Genomic DNA, 18,840 nt, shown 5'->3' with positions numbered 1-18,840 from the left:
ACGTATACTACTTAGACATTTTTACTACGACCTAAATCTGTTTCTCACATACTACCTTGCACAAAATGGATACCCAATAAACATGTGCTAACTGTAGGAATAAATGAATAATAAAGTAGAAGAAATGATATTTGTGTAAAATGACATTATATATATATATGTATATATATATATATTTTTTTTTCTTTTCTTTTTTCTTTACACAGTTGCAGTCTGCTGCTCAGGCTAGTGCAGTGGTGTGATCATAGCTCACTCCAGCCTCAAACTTCTGGGCTCAAGTGATCCTCTTGCCTCAGCCTTTGGAGTACCTGGGATTACAGGCATGTACCACCACGATTGGCTAGTTTTTCAAAAAAATCTTTTTTAGAAAGGAGGTCTCACTATGTTGCCCAGGCTGGTCTTGAACTCCTGGCCTCAAGTGATCATCCTGTCTCAGCCTCTTGAGTAGCTGGGATTATAGGCACAAGCCACCATGCCTGGCTCTGATATTTGTATTTTCAAGTTTCTGTTTGTCCTAGTCAGATAAAATTTCTCTTTTCTCCTGTAGTCTTACACTGCTTGATTTACATACCTGCTTTAGAGCTTTTTGTTGTCTGTGCTAAATTAGAATTATATTGTATTTTAGTCTTCTGTAGCACTAAGTTTAGTAATTTTTGTATATACAATAATGCATTTAAATAGCTAGTATCTGTTCAAGTGAATTAAGTAATATATGTATTTATTTTGTGGCTTCTATTTTTTTAACCTGTTTTTCAAAGCTCAAGGTGTACATTTAATCTACTGAATTGGAACCTATTTAATAACAATAATAAGAGCTACCATTTATTGAGCACTTACTGTGTGCTCAGCACTGTTCTAAGAGTTTTTGTTTGTGTATTTAAGCACTTAATTCTCACACTCCTCTAGGAGATCAGTGATATTATTATTTCTACTTTGTGAATGAGAAAATTGAGGCACAGAAAGTTTAAGTAACAAGCCCAAGGTTACGTCCCAGTAAGTGTCATAACTTGGACTCAGATAATGGGCTTCCAACAACTTCACTCTTAACTACTATTTAACAAAGTCACATAAACATCACTGAGTGGCCAAAATGAGTTCATTTTCTTTTTTTTGTGACAGAATGTCTTCTTTTCTTAAAAGAAATAATTAACAAGGAACAAATTTTATTGTTCATTTATTTCATGAATATTCTCATTTTGCAAGTATACTTACATTCCTGCAGTTTATGGTATGAGTAGCTTTCATTAAATCTGTTGGACTTGAATCATCAAGGGATGAAGAAGACTGTAACCTTTAAAAAGTGATACAGAAAACATTTTTTATTTTTACATATTTTAGAAGGAAATTTTCTCCTCTAAATACATAATAATCTACTGATAAAAATATACTGAGGAAATTCAAACCAAGTATCATAGCAGTTTTCACATTTAGATTGACTTACTAGGTGCCAGACTTATTTGTGACTCTGGAATGCTGAAAAACACTCCATAGTAAATAGAAAAATAAAGCTCTGAGGTAAAAACTCTTGAGTAAATTGTATCACCTGTCAAAACAGCATGTGGTAAAATAGTAGAATAACAAAGCACAGTTTCAAACAGGCGCTGGTGTCAAAAATCAGCTCCTCCTCAAGATACTAAATGGCAGAAATGAGAGTAAGGGAAGATTTGCTAACATTTTGGAACCTTTTTAAAGTGGAAAATGTGCCATATTTTTACTATAATAGGTCATTCTCAGGTAAAAATCAATGAAACACATACATAAAGAACAAAATGGTATACGCACAATCTTAAGTCTTTATGTGTTCCCAAGAAGGCAGTTGACATTGAGGTGTAAAATACAATGGTTTAATGTACATATACATAGTAAAATGATTGCTGCAGTTAAATAAATTTACATATCCATCACCCCCCACAGTTATCTGTGTGTATGTGTACGTTGACAGCACCTAAAACCTACTCTCCTAACAAATCTTCAGTGTATAACATTATTAACTATAGTTAGTTCTCATGCGGCACATTCCATTGGTAGACTTATTCATTATACCTAATGGCAAATTTGTACCTTTTGATTTACTTCTTCCCATTCCCATGCCCTCCCTGCCTCTGGTGAACACCTACCTACTCTATTTTTATTTAGTCAGCTTTTTTTCCCCCTGACATTCTGCACATAAGAGGTGATGCAGTACACTTCACTCTGTGTGGCTTATTTCACTTAGCATAATGTCCTGTGGGTTCACTCATGTTATCACTGTTTATAATTTGAGACTTCTTTTTTTCTTAGTCTAGCTAATGGTTTATCAATTTTATCTTTTCAAAAACCCATCTCAGTTTCGTCAGTCATTTCTATTGTTTTTTTTTAATCTTGATTTAATCCGTTTCTGCTCTGATAATTTCCTTCCCTCTGTTGACTTTGGATTTAGTTTGTTCTCCTAGTTCTGGAGGCGTAAAGCTAGGGTTTTTTTTTCTTAACAAACATATTTACTGCTATAAACGTCCCTCTTAGAATTGCTTTTTACTGCATTCCATATGTTTTAATATGTTGTGTTTCCATTTTTATTTGTCTCAAGTTTTTAAATTTCCCCTTTGATTTTTTTCTTTGACTCATTGGTTATTCAGGTATGTGTGGTTTAAATTCCACATATTTGTGACTTTTCCAGTTTTCCTCTTGTTATTGACTTCCAGTTTCATAACACTGTGGCCAGAAAAGGTACTTGGTATGATTTACATGTTCTTAAATTGTTTAAGACTTGTTTTGTGGTCAAATATATGACCTATCCTGGAGAATGTTCCATGTGCACTTGAAAAGAACGTGTATTCTGCTGCCATTGGATGAAGTGTTCATGTCTTTAGTGTCGTTCAAGTCCACCGTTTCCATATTGATGTTGTTTGAATGCTCTATACATTGCTGAAACTGAGGTTTTGAGGTCCCCTACTAATATTGTATTGCTGTATACGTGTCCCTTCAATTTGGTTAATATTTGCTTTATACATTTAGGTGTTCCAATGTTGAGTGCATATACATTTTCAATTGTTATATCCTCTTGAATTGACCCCTTTATCATTACATAATGAGCTTCTTTGAATCATGACAGTTTTGCAGGGTTTGTGTGTTTGTGTTTTTTTTAAAGACGGGGTCTTGCTATGTTGCCCATGCTGGAGTGCAGTGGCCATTCGCAGACATGATAATAGTGCACTACAGCCTTGCACTGGGCTCAAGTGATCCTCCTGTCAGCCATCCAAGTGGTTGGTGCTATAGGTGTGCACCAACATGCCCAGCTTAGCTTTTGACTTAACATCTATTTTGTCTAACGTAAGTATGGTCACCCCTACTCTGTCTTGGTCATGGAATATCTTTTTCCATCCCTTCACTTTCCAACCCTTCACCTATGTGTGTCCTTAAAACTAAATTGAGTCACTGGTTGGCAGCATACAGTTGGATCTTGTTTTTTACATCCATTCAGCCAGTCTGTCTTTGATTGAATAATTTAATCCATTCATATGTAATTTCTGATAGTAAAGTGCCTACTAGGCCATATTGTTCACTGTTCTCTGTCTGTTTTGTAGTTCCTTTGTTCTATTCTTCTTACTGTCTTCCTTTGTGATTTGATGATTTTTTTGTAGTGGTATGCTTTGATTCCTTTTTCTTTTTCTTTTGTGAAAAAGAACTTATTTGTAGTTATTAGGAGGTCTACATAAAATACCTTATCATTATAACAGGACATTTTAAGGTGATAATTTAACTTCAGCTGCACATAAGAACTCCACACTTTCTCTCCACATTTTATGTTACTGATGTCACAATTTATCTTTTCCATGTCATATATTCATTAACAAATTATTGTAGCTATAATTAAATACTTTTGTCTTTTAACGTTTTTATAAGAATTCAAAGTGATTTATGTACTATCATTACAGTATTAGAGTATTCTGAATTTGAATGTATTCTTACCTTTACAGAAAGTTTTACACTTTTCATTTGTTTGTTAGCACCCTTTCAGTTTAATGTGAAGAATTCCCTTTCGCATTCTTGTAAGGCACATCTCATGATGATGAACTTCCACAACTTTTGTCTGTCTGGAAAAGTCCTTATCTACCTTTCATTTCTGAAAGACAGCCTTGCCACATGTACCTTTCATTTCTGAAAGACAGCCTTGCCACGTGTAGTATTCTTGCTTGGCAGAGATTTTTGTTTTGTTTGTTTGCTCTTTAGTTGCAGCACTTTGAATACATCATCCCATTCTCTCCTGGACTGCTGAGGTTTCTTTCTGATGCTTTCAAAATCCTTTCCTTCTGACTTTTGAGAAGTTGATTATAATGTGTCTTGGTAAAATCTCTTTATATTTAATCTATTTGGGGTTCTTTGGGCTTCATGAAACTGGAACCCCTGGGTTCAATGAACATTCCCTTTTCTGAATTTGTGGATTTTCCTTTTATTAAAATAAGCTCCTTGCCTCTAACTTTCTCTGTCCTTCTGGGACACCCACAACGTGTACATTGGTTTTCCTGACAGTGTCCCATAAGTCCTGTGGGCTTTCTTCACTCTGGAAGTCCTATTCTGCCATCTAACTGGCATCTGATGTCACCCTTGTTCATGTTTTAAAATCACTACCTGTTCACTTAGCCTGATAGAAACTACCTCTCCCCTCTTACTATTAATCTTTTACTATTAATCCCCTTTTACTTTAACTATTAATCTTCTGCATTGTGGCTTCCTTCACATTAGTTCCCTGGGCAGAAATCTGTTATTTAAGTCCCTCTACTACCTGACTTTACGCTAGTTAAGAACCTTGACTGCTCACCAACTCAATTCCTCTCAACTGAGTCCCCTTGTTTTCTGAAGCCCCTATGATTTCTTCTACATTCTTACAATTCCGTCTTCCTGTTGAAAAACAGCTTATATCTGAAGTTATTTGAGTTGGCTTTTATGTACCTTTGTGAATTTTAAAGGTTTTTTCTTTTTTTTTTTAGATGAAGTGTTGCTCTGTCACCAAGCTGGAGTGCAGTGGTGTGATCTTGGCTCACTGCAACCTCCAACTCTCTAGTTCAAGTGATTCTCCTGCCTCAGCCTCCTGAATAGCTGGGATTACAGGCACATGCCACTGCACCCAGCTTATTTTTGTATTTTTAGTAGAGACAGAGTTTCACCATTCCATGTTGGCCAGGATGGTCTCAATCTCCTGACCTTATGATTCGTCAACCTTGGCCTTCCAAAGTGCTGGGATTACAGATATGAGCCATTGTGCCCAGCCTAAAGGTTTTTTTTTTTTTATGTTAGTATGATTATTTCTTGTAAAATTTCTATCTTTTTTTGTTGGTACTGTGAAGATGATAATATTTTCCATTATATTAAACTGGCTATCATTTGTATATAGGAAGACTACTGATTTTTGTATATTGGTTTTATAAATATGATATTTTTACTTTTGAAAATATTTTCAGCAATAAAACATTACCTCTGTAAATCCAGAATTTCATTTGCAATATCTGTTCCAATACTACCAGCACCAAGTACTGTTCCAGTAGACAGTCCAGGTACACTCATACAAGATTGTTTAGAGGACTCTAAGTAACAGTAAAAGGAAAAATTCAATTGAGGACTTTTTCTTTCAATTCAAATAATTTCACACTTTTCTCCTTAAAAGTAACAGACTAGCTGCATCCAAAAATGTTAGAAAACATTCATCCTTGTGTTACATATGTAATTCATAATGCTCTTTGAATCAAATGTGTGGGAAGTCACTGAGGGCACAATCATGACTTCTAACCCAGAAGTCAACTTTAATCTCCACACTAAAGCCACAGCAATACTACTTCAATGTTTCTGAAGACTTTTATTTTTATAAATAATACATTAATATATTCCTGTGGTGAAAAACTAACACAGATAAGCAAAAGCTCCCCCTAATACTTCTCATTAATTTGTCTAAGAGTGTCACAATTGACAAGGAACAATGTTAGCTGCTAGGGCTGAATAATGGATAAAACATCATTCCTGCTCTTAAAGAATTCAGTCTACTGGAAAGCAAGTTGAATGAACAACTAATTGCAGTACAGTGCAAGATTATAACAGAAACATAAGCAAAGTACTGTGGAAATTTCAAGGGGGATATGGTGGTACCTCTGGGAGTTTAAATGGGATATCTGTTTCCTATTGAATTTAGTCTTTTCTAAACCAAAGCTGGGATTCCTATAACCCAATCTGTAGAACGCCTTTTAATTTCACCTTCAAATTTTCCCCTCTCCAGGACAGAAAAAGATAGTAGTCTTAACAATATATCTCAGTAATAAGTCTTTCATCATCTGAAACTAAACTTACCTTCTGATGATTGAGAGCTACAAGGCAAAAATGACGCTTCTCCAGGCTCACTATGCCCCCTAGAATTAAAAACACCATAGGTAATTTAATTTTCTAAGGTGAAGGAAACTGTTATGGCAGCTACACTAAGCTTGTTTAATTTGTCAATTTGTGGCTCATTTATGTTTTATATACACATATTGTTAAGATCTCAATGTGCTAAGTATCATGGCATTTGCCAAATGCCCCATCCCCCTATAAAATACATGTTCTCACAGTAACAAACTCTCAGTTCACATAGTAATAAAAAGTAGGCAAAGATTACTGGGATGGGTGACAGGAAATACTGGAGGTATTAAACTTTTTGGTTTTTTTTTTAAATTATTTTTCACTCAGTATTGCAGATAAGAAAACAACTAGTTCAAGGAAACCTTACAGCAACTTCAAAGAGAAACTTACAGAAAAAAAGTAAGACTTAGAACAGGGCCATCCTAGCCTACTATACAATCGGGAAAACTTGGCTCTCCCTTCAGACTAACACAGCTATAGAACAGGGCTTGCTAAGCAACACCTGGGCTGGATTTCTGCTCTCTCCCATCCTGGGCCTGCCTACCCAGACATGTGCGGCACGCCAGGCTTACAAGATGTGCAGGTAACAGTGATGGGGAGGACAAAACAATTTCTTACAACAGTACACAGTAGAAGTCCATATCCACATTGTTTACCTAATGACCATGGAGGGTAGGAAGAAAATGTTTGAATGAATGCCTTTACCCTCGCATATTATATCAAGGAGGAATATATTAACAAAAAAAAAATTTTCAGCTTAATTCTGAGAACTAATGTCAATGAATAGTAAATGAATTACTTGAAAGATAAATATCAAGTTATAATAAAAGGCCAGAGGATCATACGGTTTTAATGATTCAGCAAGATGAGAGGAGAAAAGGAAAGATACTCATTTGAAATTAATATAAAGGTCTTAACATAAAAAATTACTTACAAAACTAAAGTGTTGACAGATACGATATATTCCAGTTCTTTTGTCCAAGGATTTGTGAAACTAAACCATTGGCTTTTTAAAGTTACAAAAGAGCCATCTTTTGCTCTGAATTTGTAGGAATCTGTAAGTACCTTCTCCTTACTCTGTAGAACTTAACGAGAAAAGATAATTATCAGCATAACAGTCTACCACTATAAAAATCAATGTTGTGAGGATTCATTAAAATTTCAAATTTCACAGGAATGGGAAATTAAGAGTGAAAGCTGTCATTTTAAATTCCCCAAAATGTATTCCACTTGATGCATACCTACCTGCTTTGTGCTTGTCAGTCAAATTACTATGGTCATCTTGATGAAAATATTCATAACAAGAAGTTCCCAAAAGTTCCTGAGGCAGATATCCTAAAATTGCTGTTGCCCTGGTTTTAAAATTGAAAATAAACTTCAGAAGTGGTGAGTGTACTTCCTTCCAGAATACTGTAGGCCCACATGTGGCCAGGAGAGTAAGTGCATGAGGACCCATGCACTGAGCTCCCCTTGGCTGCCCTAGACCCAGACCAGAGCTGCAACACAGAACAGACACCCAGGCATGAGGCCTCCACCCGATCCAGGCTGCGCTCTTACCAGCTTTTGCCAGTAAAATCGGGGCCACAGACCATGCCCAGTTTCTGCACCAACTGGCTAGGAGACACTCTTCCAAGTTTACATGTTAGCTTAAACAAATTTGCTGACATGTCCATACACACACACACACACACACACACACACACACACACACACCCCTCTAGCAGTGCTACTAAGACATGTCCTTAATAGCTTCAAATATCCCATTGAAATCTAATCATTATAACATATAAATGTTTACCTTTGATCTACATAGACAAATTTTCCATTCATTGCAAACCGGGTTATAAATTCAGTTGGTTTCACATTAATCTCTCCACTGTTCTGTGGAACAATATATGGCGGTAATCTTCCAATGGCTACAAGGCAGGTAAAATTACTGTTGTCTTTCTTACTGTTCCTTTCTTCTTCCATTCCAACAATATTTGGAGGCCAGCTTCTCAAGTAACCAGTGCAGTGGACAGTATAGAATTTCCTATGCTCTAATTTAAAGATTTTTAAAAAGGACATTTGGATCATTATAAACAAATCATTAAATTTCTTACATGGACATCTATAATAGTTACAATTGTGCTATAAAATACTCTTTAAATATGCTAAAATATGAAAGGGGAATGGTATTCCATTGAAAAGATATCATCAATTTTGTTTATTTTATGACTTTATTATTAATAGGTTATTTTTCCCAGGAACTAAACTGTACATACTACATGAAAAAGCGAACAGGTTGCATTATTTTAGGATTAACTATGTTTACGACTTAACACATTTCTGAATCAATTTTAAAATTACAGTAATTTACTTCTGTCAGAAAAACATTAAACCTCATGCCCCGTTGTAATACTGTTTTCAGCTTAAGTTTTTTGATATATTGTAATATATTATAACTTAGATTCAAAACTACAAAAAGACATTTAATTCATTATGCATATATTCTTAAATTTCTTATGTTAGAGCTTATATGGTAAATAATTATATAAGGTTATTATAGATTATAGAAACATCTTTTTTTTTTTTTGAGGCGGAGTTTCGCTCTTGTTACCCAGGCTGGAGAGCAATGGCGTGATCTCGGCTCACCGCAACCTCCGACTCCTGGGTTCAGGCAATTCTCCTGCCTCAGCCTCCTGAGTAGTTGGGATTACAGGCACGTGCCACCATGCCCAGCTAATTTTTTGTATTTTTAGTAGAGACAGGGTTTCACCATGTTGACCAGGATGGTCTCGATCTCTTGACCTCGTGATCCACCCACCTCGGCCTCCCAAAGTGCCGGGATTACAGGCGTGAGCCACCGTGCCCAGCCAATTATAGAAACATCTTAAAGAACACTTGGAGAAATTTATAATGGAAGGTATAAAAATAAAATAAACTTTACTTTTTAGGAAAATCCCAAGCAATTAACTAAGAAGATTGTCAAGCATGTCCACCAGAATAAAAAATTGAAAATAATCTATATACTCCAATATAATGCTTAAGCAAAAAATGAATCCAACACTGGCATAAAAGATGAGTAGGATACAGATTACAGCATGCCACAAAAGTGATTTAAAGGTTAAAAAGTAGGTGAAAAGCCTGATAAAAATTATTTGAAACAGCTGTTTTTATAGTAAGATTTAGAAAAGATTAGAACAATCAATGTTTTAAATTGGCACTGTTTGGTAAAACTGCCACTACAACAAATCCTTTAAGGCTTGGCACAGTGGCTCATGCATGTAATCCCAGCATTTTGGGAGGCCAAGGTAGGTGGATCACCCGAAGTCAGGAGTTCGAGACCAGCCTGACCAACATGATGAAACCCCATCTCTGCTAAAATACAAAAATTAGCTGGGCATGGTGGCAGGTGCCTGTAATCTCAGCTACTTGGGGGGCTCAGGCAGGAGACTCCAAGGAGACAGAGGCTGCAGTGAGCAGAGATCGTGCCATTTGCACTCCAGCCTGGACAAAAAGAGGGAAACTCCAATTCAAAAAAAAAATACATTAAATTGTTTTATAAATAGAAGATGACATGAACTGTCATATAAGATAGTAGCTAACAATAATAGAAAAGATTTAGAGAACACTTTCTGTGTCACAGTCTATTTTAAGTGTTTTAAACTTATAACTCATTTAATCTTAATTGTTCTATGGGATGTTCTGGTAACTCCATTGTCTTAGGAAATTGAGTTAATGGCAATGTCACAGCAGGTACAGGGTGGAGCTGGGGTTGAAACTCAGACTGGTTCTACAGTCTACTTTCTACACCACTAATGCCACACAATTTGCTCATAGTGAGTGCTCTGTCACCAAAGATGTTCAAATAGGAGTTGCCTGGGTGACAGAAGGGGAGAGGTACAAAGGTGTTCCAGCCAGAGGGAATAAGCAATGAAAACGGAGAGTGGTCAGATGCGGCTGAAGCACGGGCTGCAGTGGGGAAGGCTGGAGAGTACAGCAGGAACAGAGGGCAGGTTGTAAGACATCCATAAAGCCTGGTATCCAACACCTAGCAAACACCACTCCCTTCCCAGGCCACAGACACCCTAAATTACAAAACTCCTTCTCTCTTCCAACCTCAAATCCAGTCTTTATCACCTATTATTCCCGACCCTGTTTACTGGTGCCACAACCAACCCAGGCAGTTCAAAGAGAAATCTGGGGGTCATCCTAGGCTCTACCTCCTCCTAACAACCCAGATACAGCAAATGAGTTAAAATTGACTAACTATGCATAAAAGTTTTCATTCATATTAACAAAACTAGAGGGTAGTTAAAAATAAAAGGGCTTATACATCAGGTTCGGCATTTCGGCAAACTTACAAATGATACTGACTAAAAATATTCCACTCCACTGAAAATGCAGACTTAAGAAAGTCTATATTTTTTATTTATGGAATCTCATCACACAGAAGCTAGCCTGTTACATTTATTTCTCTCTTACAACAGGTTACTATCCGTATTTCCAAATCAAACTGTCCCTCAATTCTCACTGTGAACATTTATTCAGTTAGCAAATTTCTAGTTGGAATTATGTAATTCTATCAACTGCAATTCATTTGATCAATGATCTAAAGTGTTTTTTAAGAAATTCCATTCAATCCATTTCCTGTTTAGAAAAGAAAAAGTGCAGCTTGCTGCCAGAGTAGTATTCTCAGGGCAAGTGGGAAATGGATTAAAAACTCTTATCCCAAACATTCTTTAGATCTTTATCTAAATATTGGAGTCATGAGGTCTGATCCTTGCCAAACTATTTACTTACACCAGCTCCACAGGCTAGGTTCAAGTGTCATCTACTCCATGATTTCTCAAAAGTGTGTGGGGATGAAGGGAGGGAGAAAAAGCCTGTGTTACCCCAACACTGCCTTAATTTACAGGACATCCTTCCAAAATCCTTTATGAAATTTTTCCTCAACACGTTGAAGGCTGGGTCTCTCAACTAGGTATCCTGCTGTCTTCATTTGAATCCTTGAGGAAGCAGATCCAAAACAAGAATTCAAATATAATAAGTGTATTTGATGGGTGGTCCCAGGAAACACTGGCAGGAACTGGGAAGTGAGACAGGGAAGAGAAGGAAACTAATAAAGTATCTGAAACCTGTAAGTTCCTGGAGCCACAGGCAGAACTGGCTCCAACGATCTAAGGAAGAGGTCAGGCAGAGTCCCACCACTGGACTCCAGAAGCCAGTGGCACACCCTGTCTGCAGTGGTGGGTGCTGGGGGATGACCCATGGGGCAGTGAAAGATGGCATCTGCCACACATGCACAAGAAACAAGTGGATTCTGGGTGTACTATTGTACTTCTTCCTCATGTACAATTATCTTACGAAGATAAATTTAAGAAACACCTAAGAGATTTGGTAGCAGTCATCCACCCTTCATCAGCCTGCTATTTCACAAGTTCAGATACTTGAGTAATTGTCTCTCTACCTTAGAAGCTTTTTCAAAGTTTGAGTCCATGACATTAAAGTTTGATTCAGGATATAAATAATTTTTTAAAACATCAATGTTTATTTAAAAAAATATTTTATTATGGAAAATCTCAAACTTAAGGCAAAATCAGAAATAAACTTTAGTAACTCATCTTGAGAAACCTTGAGAAATGGCCGGCCTTTCCATAAATCTTAAATTCAACTACCAATTAGTATAAAAAGGGCTGCTGGCTAGTCTTCCTTTAAGTTTAAATGTAACTGACATGTCATGGTAAAAGGGAAGAAAAATACCTTTACCAACCACAGGCTTTCATTGTTAATAGTGAGGGGTCTTAAAACACAGTGACGTCCGGCCAGGCATAGAGGCTCATGCCTATAATCCCAGCACTTTGGGAGGCTAAGGCAGGTGGATCACCTAAAGTTGAGGGTTTGAGACCAGCCTAACCAACCTGGAGAAACCCCATCTCTACTAAAAATACAAAAAATTAGCCAAGTGTGGTGGTACACGCCTGTAATCCCGGCTACTCAGGAGGCTGAGGCAGGAAAATCGCCTGAACTTGGCAGGCCGAGGTTGTGGTGAGCCGAGATCGTGCCGTTACACTCCAGCCTGGACAACAAGAATGAAACTCCATCTCAAAAACAAACAAACAAACAAACAAAAAACCACAGCGAATTCCACTGGTTAATTACTATTGGAAAGAGTACTTTCAAAGCAAACATATGCAAAATATAATTTTACTCAACACTCTCGTTAGTAAAAGCAGAAGACAAAATGACCCTCATGAAGGTCATTCAGGTGGGAATCAGGGTTTACATTCTGCAGTTACCTTATCCTGGCCCAGCCATCTACTGGCAGTTCTCAAACCAGGCCCTGCAAGGAAGGGCCACGCTGAGTGCTGACACATTCCCTTACCATTGCTGAGGCCTGTGCCTTTGGTATAGAACTCTGGTGTGTTAAGTGAATACTTGGTTCCAGGGCTTGAGCAGATTGAAAACTCCTCTTTGAAAAGATATTTGCCTCTGAGTGCAGGCATCTGTGTGGTCCAGCCGGGCGCGGGAGTGAACATCCTTGTGTGGGCAGGAACACATTCCTGCAGCAGAAGCCCACTCCCTCACTGTCTCTGCTGCGAAAATCATCCAGAACCTCTGCAAAAACCTTCCGGCATCTAGGATGCTACTCTGGTAGACAGCATGGCAGAGTGGAAAGAATACAGATTTTTAAAGCCAGATTCCTAACTCTGTCACTCTCTATGTGACTTTAGAAAATTTACACAATCTTTCAAAAGTGCAGTTTTCTCCTCTGCAAGACAGGGGTGCTCTGCACAGAACTGTTAGGGGGATTAAGTTGGATAATTATGCAGCATGCTTGGCATATAGTAGAATCTTAATAATTATTCACTCACTCTTTTCTCTCTCTCATTTTTTCTTCTTTCTGAGCTGCAAATAGCTACCATTCATTGAGTGCTTCCTAGGAGCCAAGCACTGCATGAGCCACAGGTAATCCTAACCATACTCTTAGGAGATGCTGTTATTACCCACTGTATTAGTCTGCTCAGGCTGTCACAACAAAATTCTAGACTGGGTGGCTTAAACAACAGAAATGTATTTTCTCACAGTTCTAGAGGCTAGAAGTCCAATATCCAAGTGTTGGCAGGGTTGGTGTCTCCTGAGGTCTCTTTGCTTGGCTTTACATGGCAGATGGCCAACTTTCCACTGGGTTCCCACATAGCCTTTTCTCTGCGTGGATGAACATCAGTGGTGTCTCTCGTCTTCTTATGAGGACATCAATCATACTGGATTAGGAGTCTACCCTTATAACTTTATTTACCCTTAATTACATCTTTAAAGCCTCTAACTACGAATACAGTCACACTGAGGCCTAGACCTTCAACATACGAATTTTGGGGAAAAACAGTTTTTCCATATATTAAGAGAAAGTTGCCTAAGGTCGCACAATTGTTAAGCAGCAGACCTGACACTAAAACCCAACCGAATTCAAAGCCCAGGCCCTTGCTACTCGGTCCTAACGTCTGTCCTACAGCATGGCTGTTGGGAGGCAGAGTCTAGTGGGAGAACCCGAACACCAGACCAACTCAAAAATGTATTTGTTTGTTTAGTTCCTCACAGAATTCAACTACGAATTAATTCTAATTGACCATTTGCCAGGTATTCTTGAAATATCTATATTTTCTCCATAAGATGATCATTAATTTCAAAGGAAAGAAATCATTCCTACCTCTTCTATAAATCTCCAAAACTTGCAATAAAAAATCCTTTTAGGAACCCCATGGAAGGACTAAAATTTGATTAGTACATTCTCAAGAATGCTGCTTGGTTGTTTGCTTTTTTTTTTTAAACCTATGACTATACACATACATTTTTGTTTAAAACTTGGATATTTACAAGACCACTTCAAAATACTATAGCAGGGCTATACAGTTTCACAGAGAACATCTTACTTTCCTTCTCGTATCTATGCAAACGGTTAAGAGACCACAGATTATTACGCATCCAAGATTATCATCAGTGACTGACCTGAGCTCCCATATCTAGGAAAAATCCTCCAAGAATGTATATATTCAGTCATGTGTTGTCCTAGAATTCCACAAAAAAATGAGAGGACAAATCCAAGGCAACAGAAAGGAGGAGAAGCCCAGACAAGGTAGAGTCCTGTGACCGCTTTGTGACTTCTAGGAGGAGAAGCCCGGACAAGGTAGAGTCCTGTGACCACTTTGTGACTTCTAGGAGAAGCCCAGATAAGGTAGAGTCCTGTGACCGCTTTGTGACTTCTAGGAGGAGAAGCCCGGACAAGGTAGAGTCCTGTGACCGCTTTGTGACTTCTAGTTCCATATTTGAAGTCAAATTTTAAAATGCCAATTTAATTAACATAAATTTTTTTTCAGCAAGGCTCAGATTCCTTTGGTCTCAGGACAGAGCCTTTTCAGATTTCTTTCTCATGAGAATCACGGTATAGAAAATGATCCAAATTGTCTGCTATCTGAGGTTGAGCTGCCACAGCGATATAGCAGGGTTGGCAGCTTCAACAACAGGAACTTCTTTTCTTTCAGTTCTGGAGGCTGGAGGTCTGAGATGGAGGTGTCAGCAGGGCTGGGTTCTGGTGAGAGCTCTCTTTCTGGCTTGCAGACATCCACCAACTTGCTGTGTGCTGACATGGCCATCCCTTGCTCACTGCATTCATGCAGAGAGACAAAAAGCTCTCTGCCACCTCTCTATACAAGAATACTAATCCCATCATGAGGGCCCCATCCTCATGACCTCATTGAAACCTCATTATCTCCCAAAGGCCCAGTCTCTAAATACCATCACGTCAGGGGTTAAGACTTCACATATGAATTCTGGGGACACAATTCAGTCCATACCATTTGCTAAAAACTTCTTGAGATAAAATCTAAAAAATATGTTGAAAATGCTGCCTTAGGTAAAACAGAAAGACGATAATGTATATTCATTCACTGAATTCATAACTGTTCCTGTGGATCTGAGAGTGGTTATGTGGTCAGTCACCAGGAACAAAGGACAAGAGGATCATCACTTATACCTTCAGGAAGTGTTTATAGAATGTCTACTGTGGGCCAGAAACAACAGACAGAAATGCAGCTCTCATTCTAGTGTGAGAGGCAAGTATTAAAAATATTAAGCAATTTCAATACAGTGTGGAAGGGCAGCAAATATGAGAGCAGCTCAGGATTACTAAATGTGGGTACCTGGGACTCAAGCCATCAGAGTGGTGAGGGAATCAGGGATGGTTTCCTGGAAACAGGGGATGCCTGAGCTTTAATGTCCAGGGTCTGCGGACAGATTTGTGTGTTGCAGTCAGGCACAGTGGCTCATGCCTGTAATCTTAGCCTTCTGGGAGGCTAAAGTGGGAGAAACACTTGAGGCCAGGGATTTGAGACCAGCCAGAGCCACATAGCAGGACCCTATCTCTACAAAAATTTTTAAACTTAGAGGGATGAGTGATGATGCATATCTATATAGTCTCAGCTACATGGGAGGCTAGGGTAGGAAGATCATTTGAGCCCAGGAGTTTGAGGCTGTGAGCTATGACTGCACCACTGAACAAGTGTGTTGTGTCTGTAATTGTTACAGAGTGAATAGCACCAAAAAACTGAGTAAATAATCCTCCAGTATTCAAAAACTACTATTAATTCAGCAAAGATGTCACTCACGTCACACTGTACACTACCTACTTATTAGTTTACACATTTCTTGGCTGTCTCTATTATGTAAGGGCTGTCTCACATAAGGTGCACCAGAGCAGTACTTCTCTGCCTGTTCCCCAGTGTGTCCTCTGCATTTGGTATAGTACCTGGCACACAGTAGGCACTCAATGAACTGTTCATTTATTAACATCTGTTGTCAGACAATGATCTCGGGTTTATCCCAGTCATTTTCCCCTCAGCACAGCCAATGTGCAGGGATTCTTTTAGAAATAAGACTGTGATAGGAGATATAAGAAAATACAAGTCGGGGAGGAAGCTTGAGCCCCAGGATTGAGCACTGCTGTCCAGGGCATCCCTACTTTCCATTTCTCACACCCTTGAGAATCTTGAGAAAAGAGTCTAAAGCAGTGGCTGTGAAAGTAGGCTCTCTGGATTAGCAGCACCAGTCACACCTGGGAATTTCCTAGAAATGCACATTCTTGGACCCCCACCTCAAACTGATTCTGTGTTTTAAAAATCCTTCCAGGTGATTCCAGTGCAGGCTAAAGCCTGGGAACCATTGGTCTAAAGGTGTAACTTAAAATGTATTTCTCCAGTGCACCTAAATTCTCCTGAATATCAGGGAGGAGTTCAAATGGTGACAGTGGATTTCGTTGGAGGATCAGGCCACAGGAGAATGAGGTTTTGCCAACAGGTTTCTGAGTAGAAGCTTAGCCTGGATAGATTTATTTTCAAGTTCAAGAATATAAATCGTTTGCATGTGGATACTGGTTTGAGAAGGCTGGGTAAGTTTACTTATGTCAGAAGAGAGAATGAAATCGGGAAAAGTGGCAGGAAGAATTAGATTAGGGAAGAGGTGAGAAAATGCAGAGGCTGAAAATCAAGCCTGTAGAGGTGCAAGCTTTAGCAGAAAAGAGCAAGATGATGGGGTAGGGAGCAGACGGCAAAATCAGGTTTCACAGAAGTAGAGGGTTACAATGGGCACCAATCAGACACCAACACAAACATGACTAATATACTAAGTCAGTCCATGTGGAAAATCTCCCAGAAGAAAAGACAATTCAATCTGGTAATCTTTAAAACACTTAACAAAATTTGACCACTCTAGCCTCTAATCAATTTATAACTTGGAACAAACATGACAGATTTCAGCCACCTTACAGTGGTTGCACGGGCTGTCATGTTTTTCGCTCATACAGATTTCTGTGTAGATTTGGTGATTTACACATGATTGGACACTTATGGACAGATTAATTAGAGGTGAACCCTAGAGGTGAACCAACATGGTGTTGGTTCACCTCTGGTTAAAGCCTAAGAGTAAAACATGCTACAGTATGACTCCTCAGACCACCCACACAGAAGGAATATTCCTGCCATTAGAGACTATTTTCACATTACATGGCCACGTCCTAGCTGGTCCCTATGGTAATACCAAGATGACTGATGTGGGAAGGAAGGCAGAGAGAACAGGCACTCTGGGGCAGTGACAATAATGGCACCTGCCATCTGCTCTACGCTGTCCTGGGAGTTTAGGTGGACTATTTCCAACAGTGTTTTTAAGAGCTCCTAATATTGGCTGTCACTATGCCGGGAACCAGGCTAAGCACATGATGTATATTAACTCATTTAATCCTGATAACAACCCTGAGTGGAGTCCTATTATTCCCATTTTAGAATCGAGGGGAGTAAGGCCCCAAAGGATTCAGAAATTTATCTTAAGTCACATAGCAGAATTAGGATTTAAATCTAGACAGTTTGGCTCTAGAATCTACTCATTTACCTGCTGCAGCTAAACCACAGTCTTTTGAATATTCTCATGTTACAGATATGGAAACTGAAGCTCAGAGGGATTAAGAAACTTGCTTATGATAACACAGCTAGCTTGTGGTAGAGCTAAAATTTGATCCCCACTGGTTGGATTCCACAGCCTCTTTACCTCCAGTTCAGCTGTGACTTCAAGCCCAGGAAGCTTCATATTTGACATTAGACAGCTCTCCGCCACTCAGAGCCACCAGCAAGATGGAAGAAACTGATGGTCCTTAAACAGATGCCCCTGAGGACTGCTGGTTCATTTTCATTTTTGTTTCTTTACAGTGTAACAGAGTAGGGGGTTTATGACTGATTGTGAATTTTACCTATTTGACTTTCTGCAAGTTACTGAATCTCTCCAAGTCATTCATCTTTGATCCTAAAACAGAGATAAGAAAAGTATTTTCTGGGCCGGGTATGGTGGCTCACACCTGTAATCCCAGCACTTCAGGAGGCTGAGGCGGGTGGATCACCTGAGATCAGGAGTTCGAGACCAGCCTGGGCAATAGGGTGAAACCCCATCTCTACTAAAAATACAAAAATTAGCTGGGCCTGGTGGCAGGTACCTGTAATCCCAGCAACTTGGGAGGCTGAGGCAAAAGAATCACTTGAACCTGACAGTCATAGGTTGCAGTGAGCCAAGATCACACCAATGCACTCCAGCCTGGGAAACAAGAGCAAAACTCCATGTCAAAAAAAAAAAAAAAAAAAAAAAGAAAGAAAGAAAGAAAGAAAAGAAAAGTATTTTCTGCTTAATTTACATTTCCAGTGGCAATGTAAATTAGTTCAGACACTGTGGAAAGCAGTTTGGGAGTTTGTCAAAGAACTTAAAACAGAGCTACCATTTGACTCAGGAGTCTCATTACTGGGTATACACTCAAAGGAAAACAGATCATTCTACCAAAAAGACATAGGGACTGTATGTTCACTGCAGCACTGTTCACAAGAGCAAATACATGAAATCCGCCTAGGTCCCCATCCATGGTGGATTAGATAAAGAAAGTGAGGTACATATACAACATGGAATACT

The 18,840-nt window shown here is 38.7% G+C and overlaps 1 protein-coding gene across 7 annotated transcripts in view; it reads right to left on the bottom strand.

Annotated features, from left to right (window-relative positions):
• The window catches only part of BMAL2 (basic helix-loop-helix ARNT like 2), an 84,619-nt gene that overhangs the window by 7,366 nt on the left and 58,413 nt on the right, over window positions 1–18,840 (bottom strand). For all 7 annotated transcript variants that reach the window (XM_039472021.2, XM_074402961.1, XM_074402957.1 and 4 more), the window contains 6 exons: window positions 8,162–8,402; window positions 7,609–7,715; window positions 7,298–7,448; window positions 6,316–6,374; window positions 5,453–5,561; window positions 1,213–1,291 (listed from right to left, as the gene is read on the bottom strand). In XM_039472021.2, coding sequence (XP_039327955.1) covers window positions 1,213–1,291; window positions 5,453–5,561; window positions 6,316–6,374; window positions 7,298–7,448; window positions 7,609–7,715; window positions 8,162–8,402 — 746 coding nt within the window. The remainder of the gene's footprint in view (window positions 1–1,212; window positions 1,292–5,452; window positions 5,562–6,315; window positions 6,375–7,297; window positions 7,449–7,608; window positions 7,716–8,161; window positions 8,403–18,840) is intronic.

Source organism: Saimiri boliviensis, chromosome 7 (genome assembly GCF_048565385.1).
Source record: "Saimiri boliviensis isolate mSaiBol1 chromosome 7, mSaiBol1.pri, whole genome shotgun sequence".
In the NCBI taxonomy this organism is placed as follows: domain Eukaryota; kingdom Metazoa; phylum Chordata; class Mammalia; order Primates; family Cebidae; genus Saimiri; species Saimiri boliviensis.
Note: the sequence above shows the minus strand (reverse complement) of the source record. Positions and strands in the feature narration are given on the sequence as shown.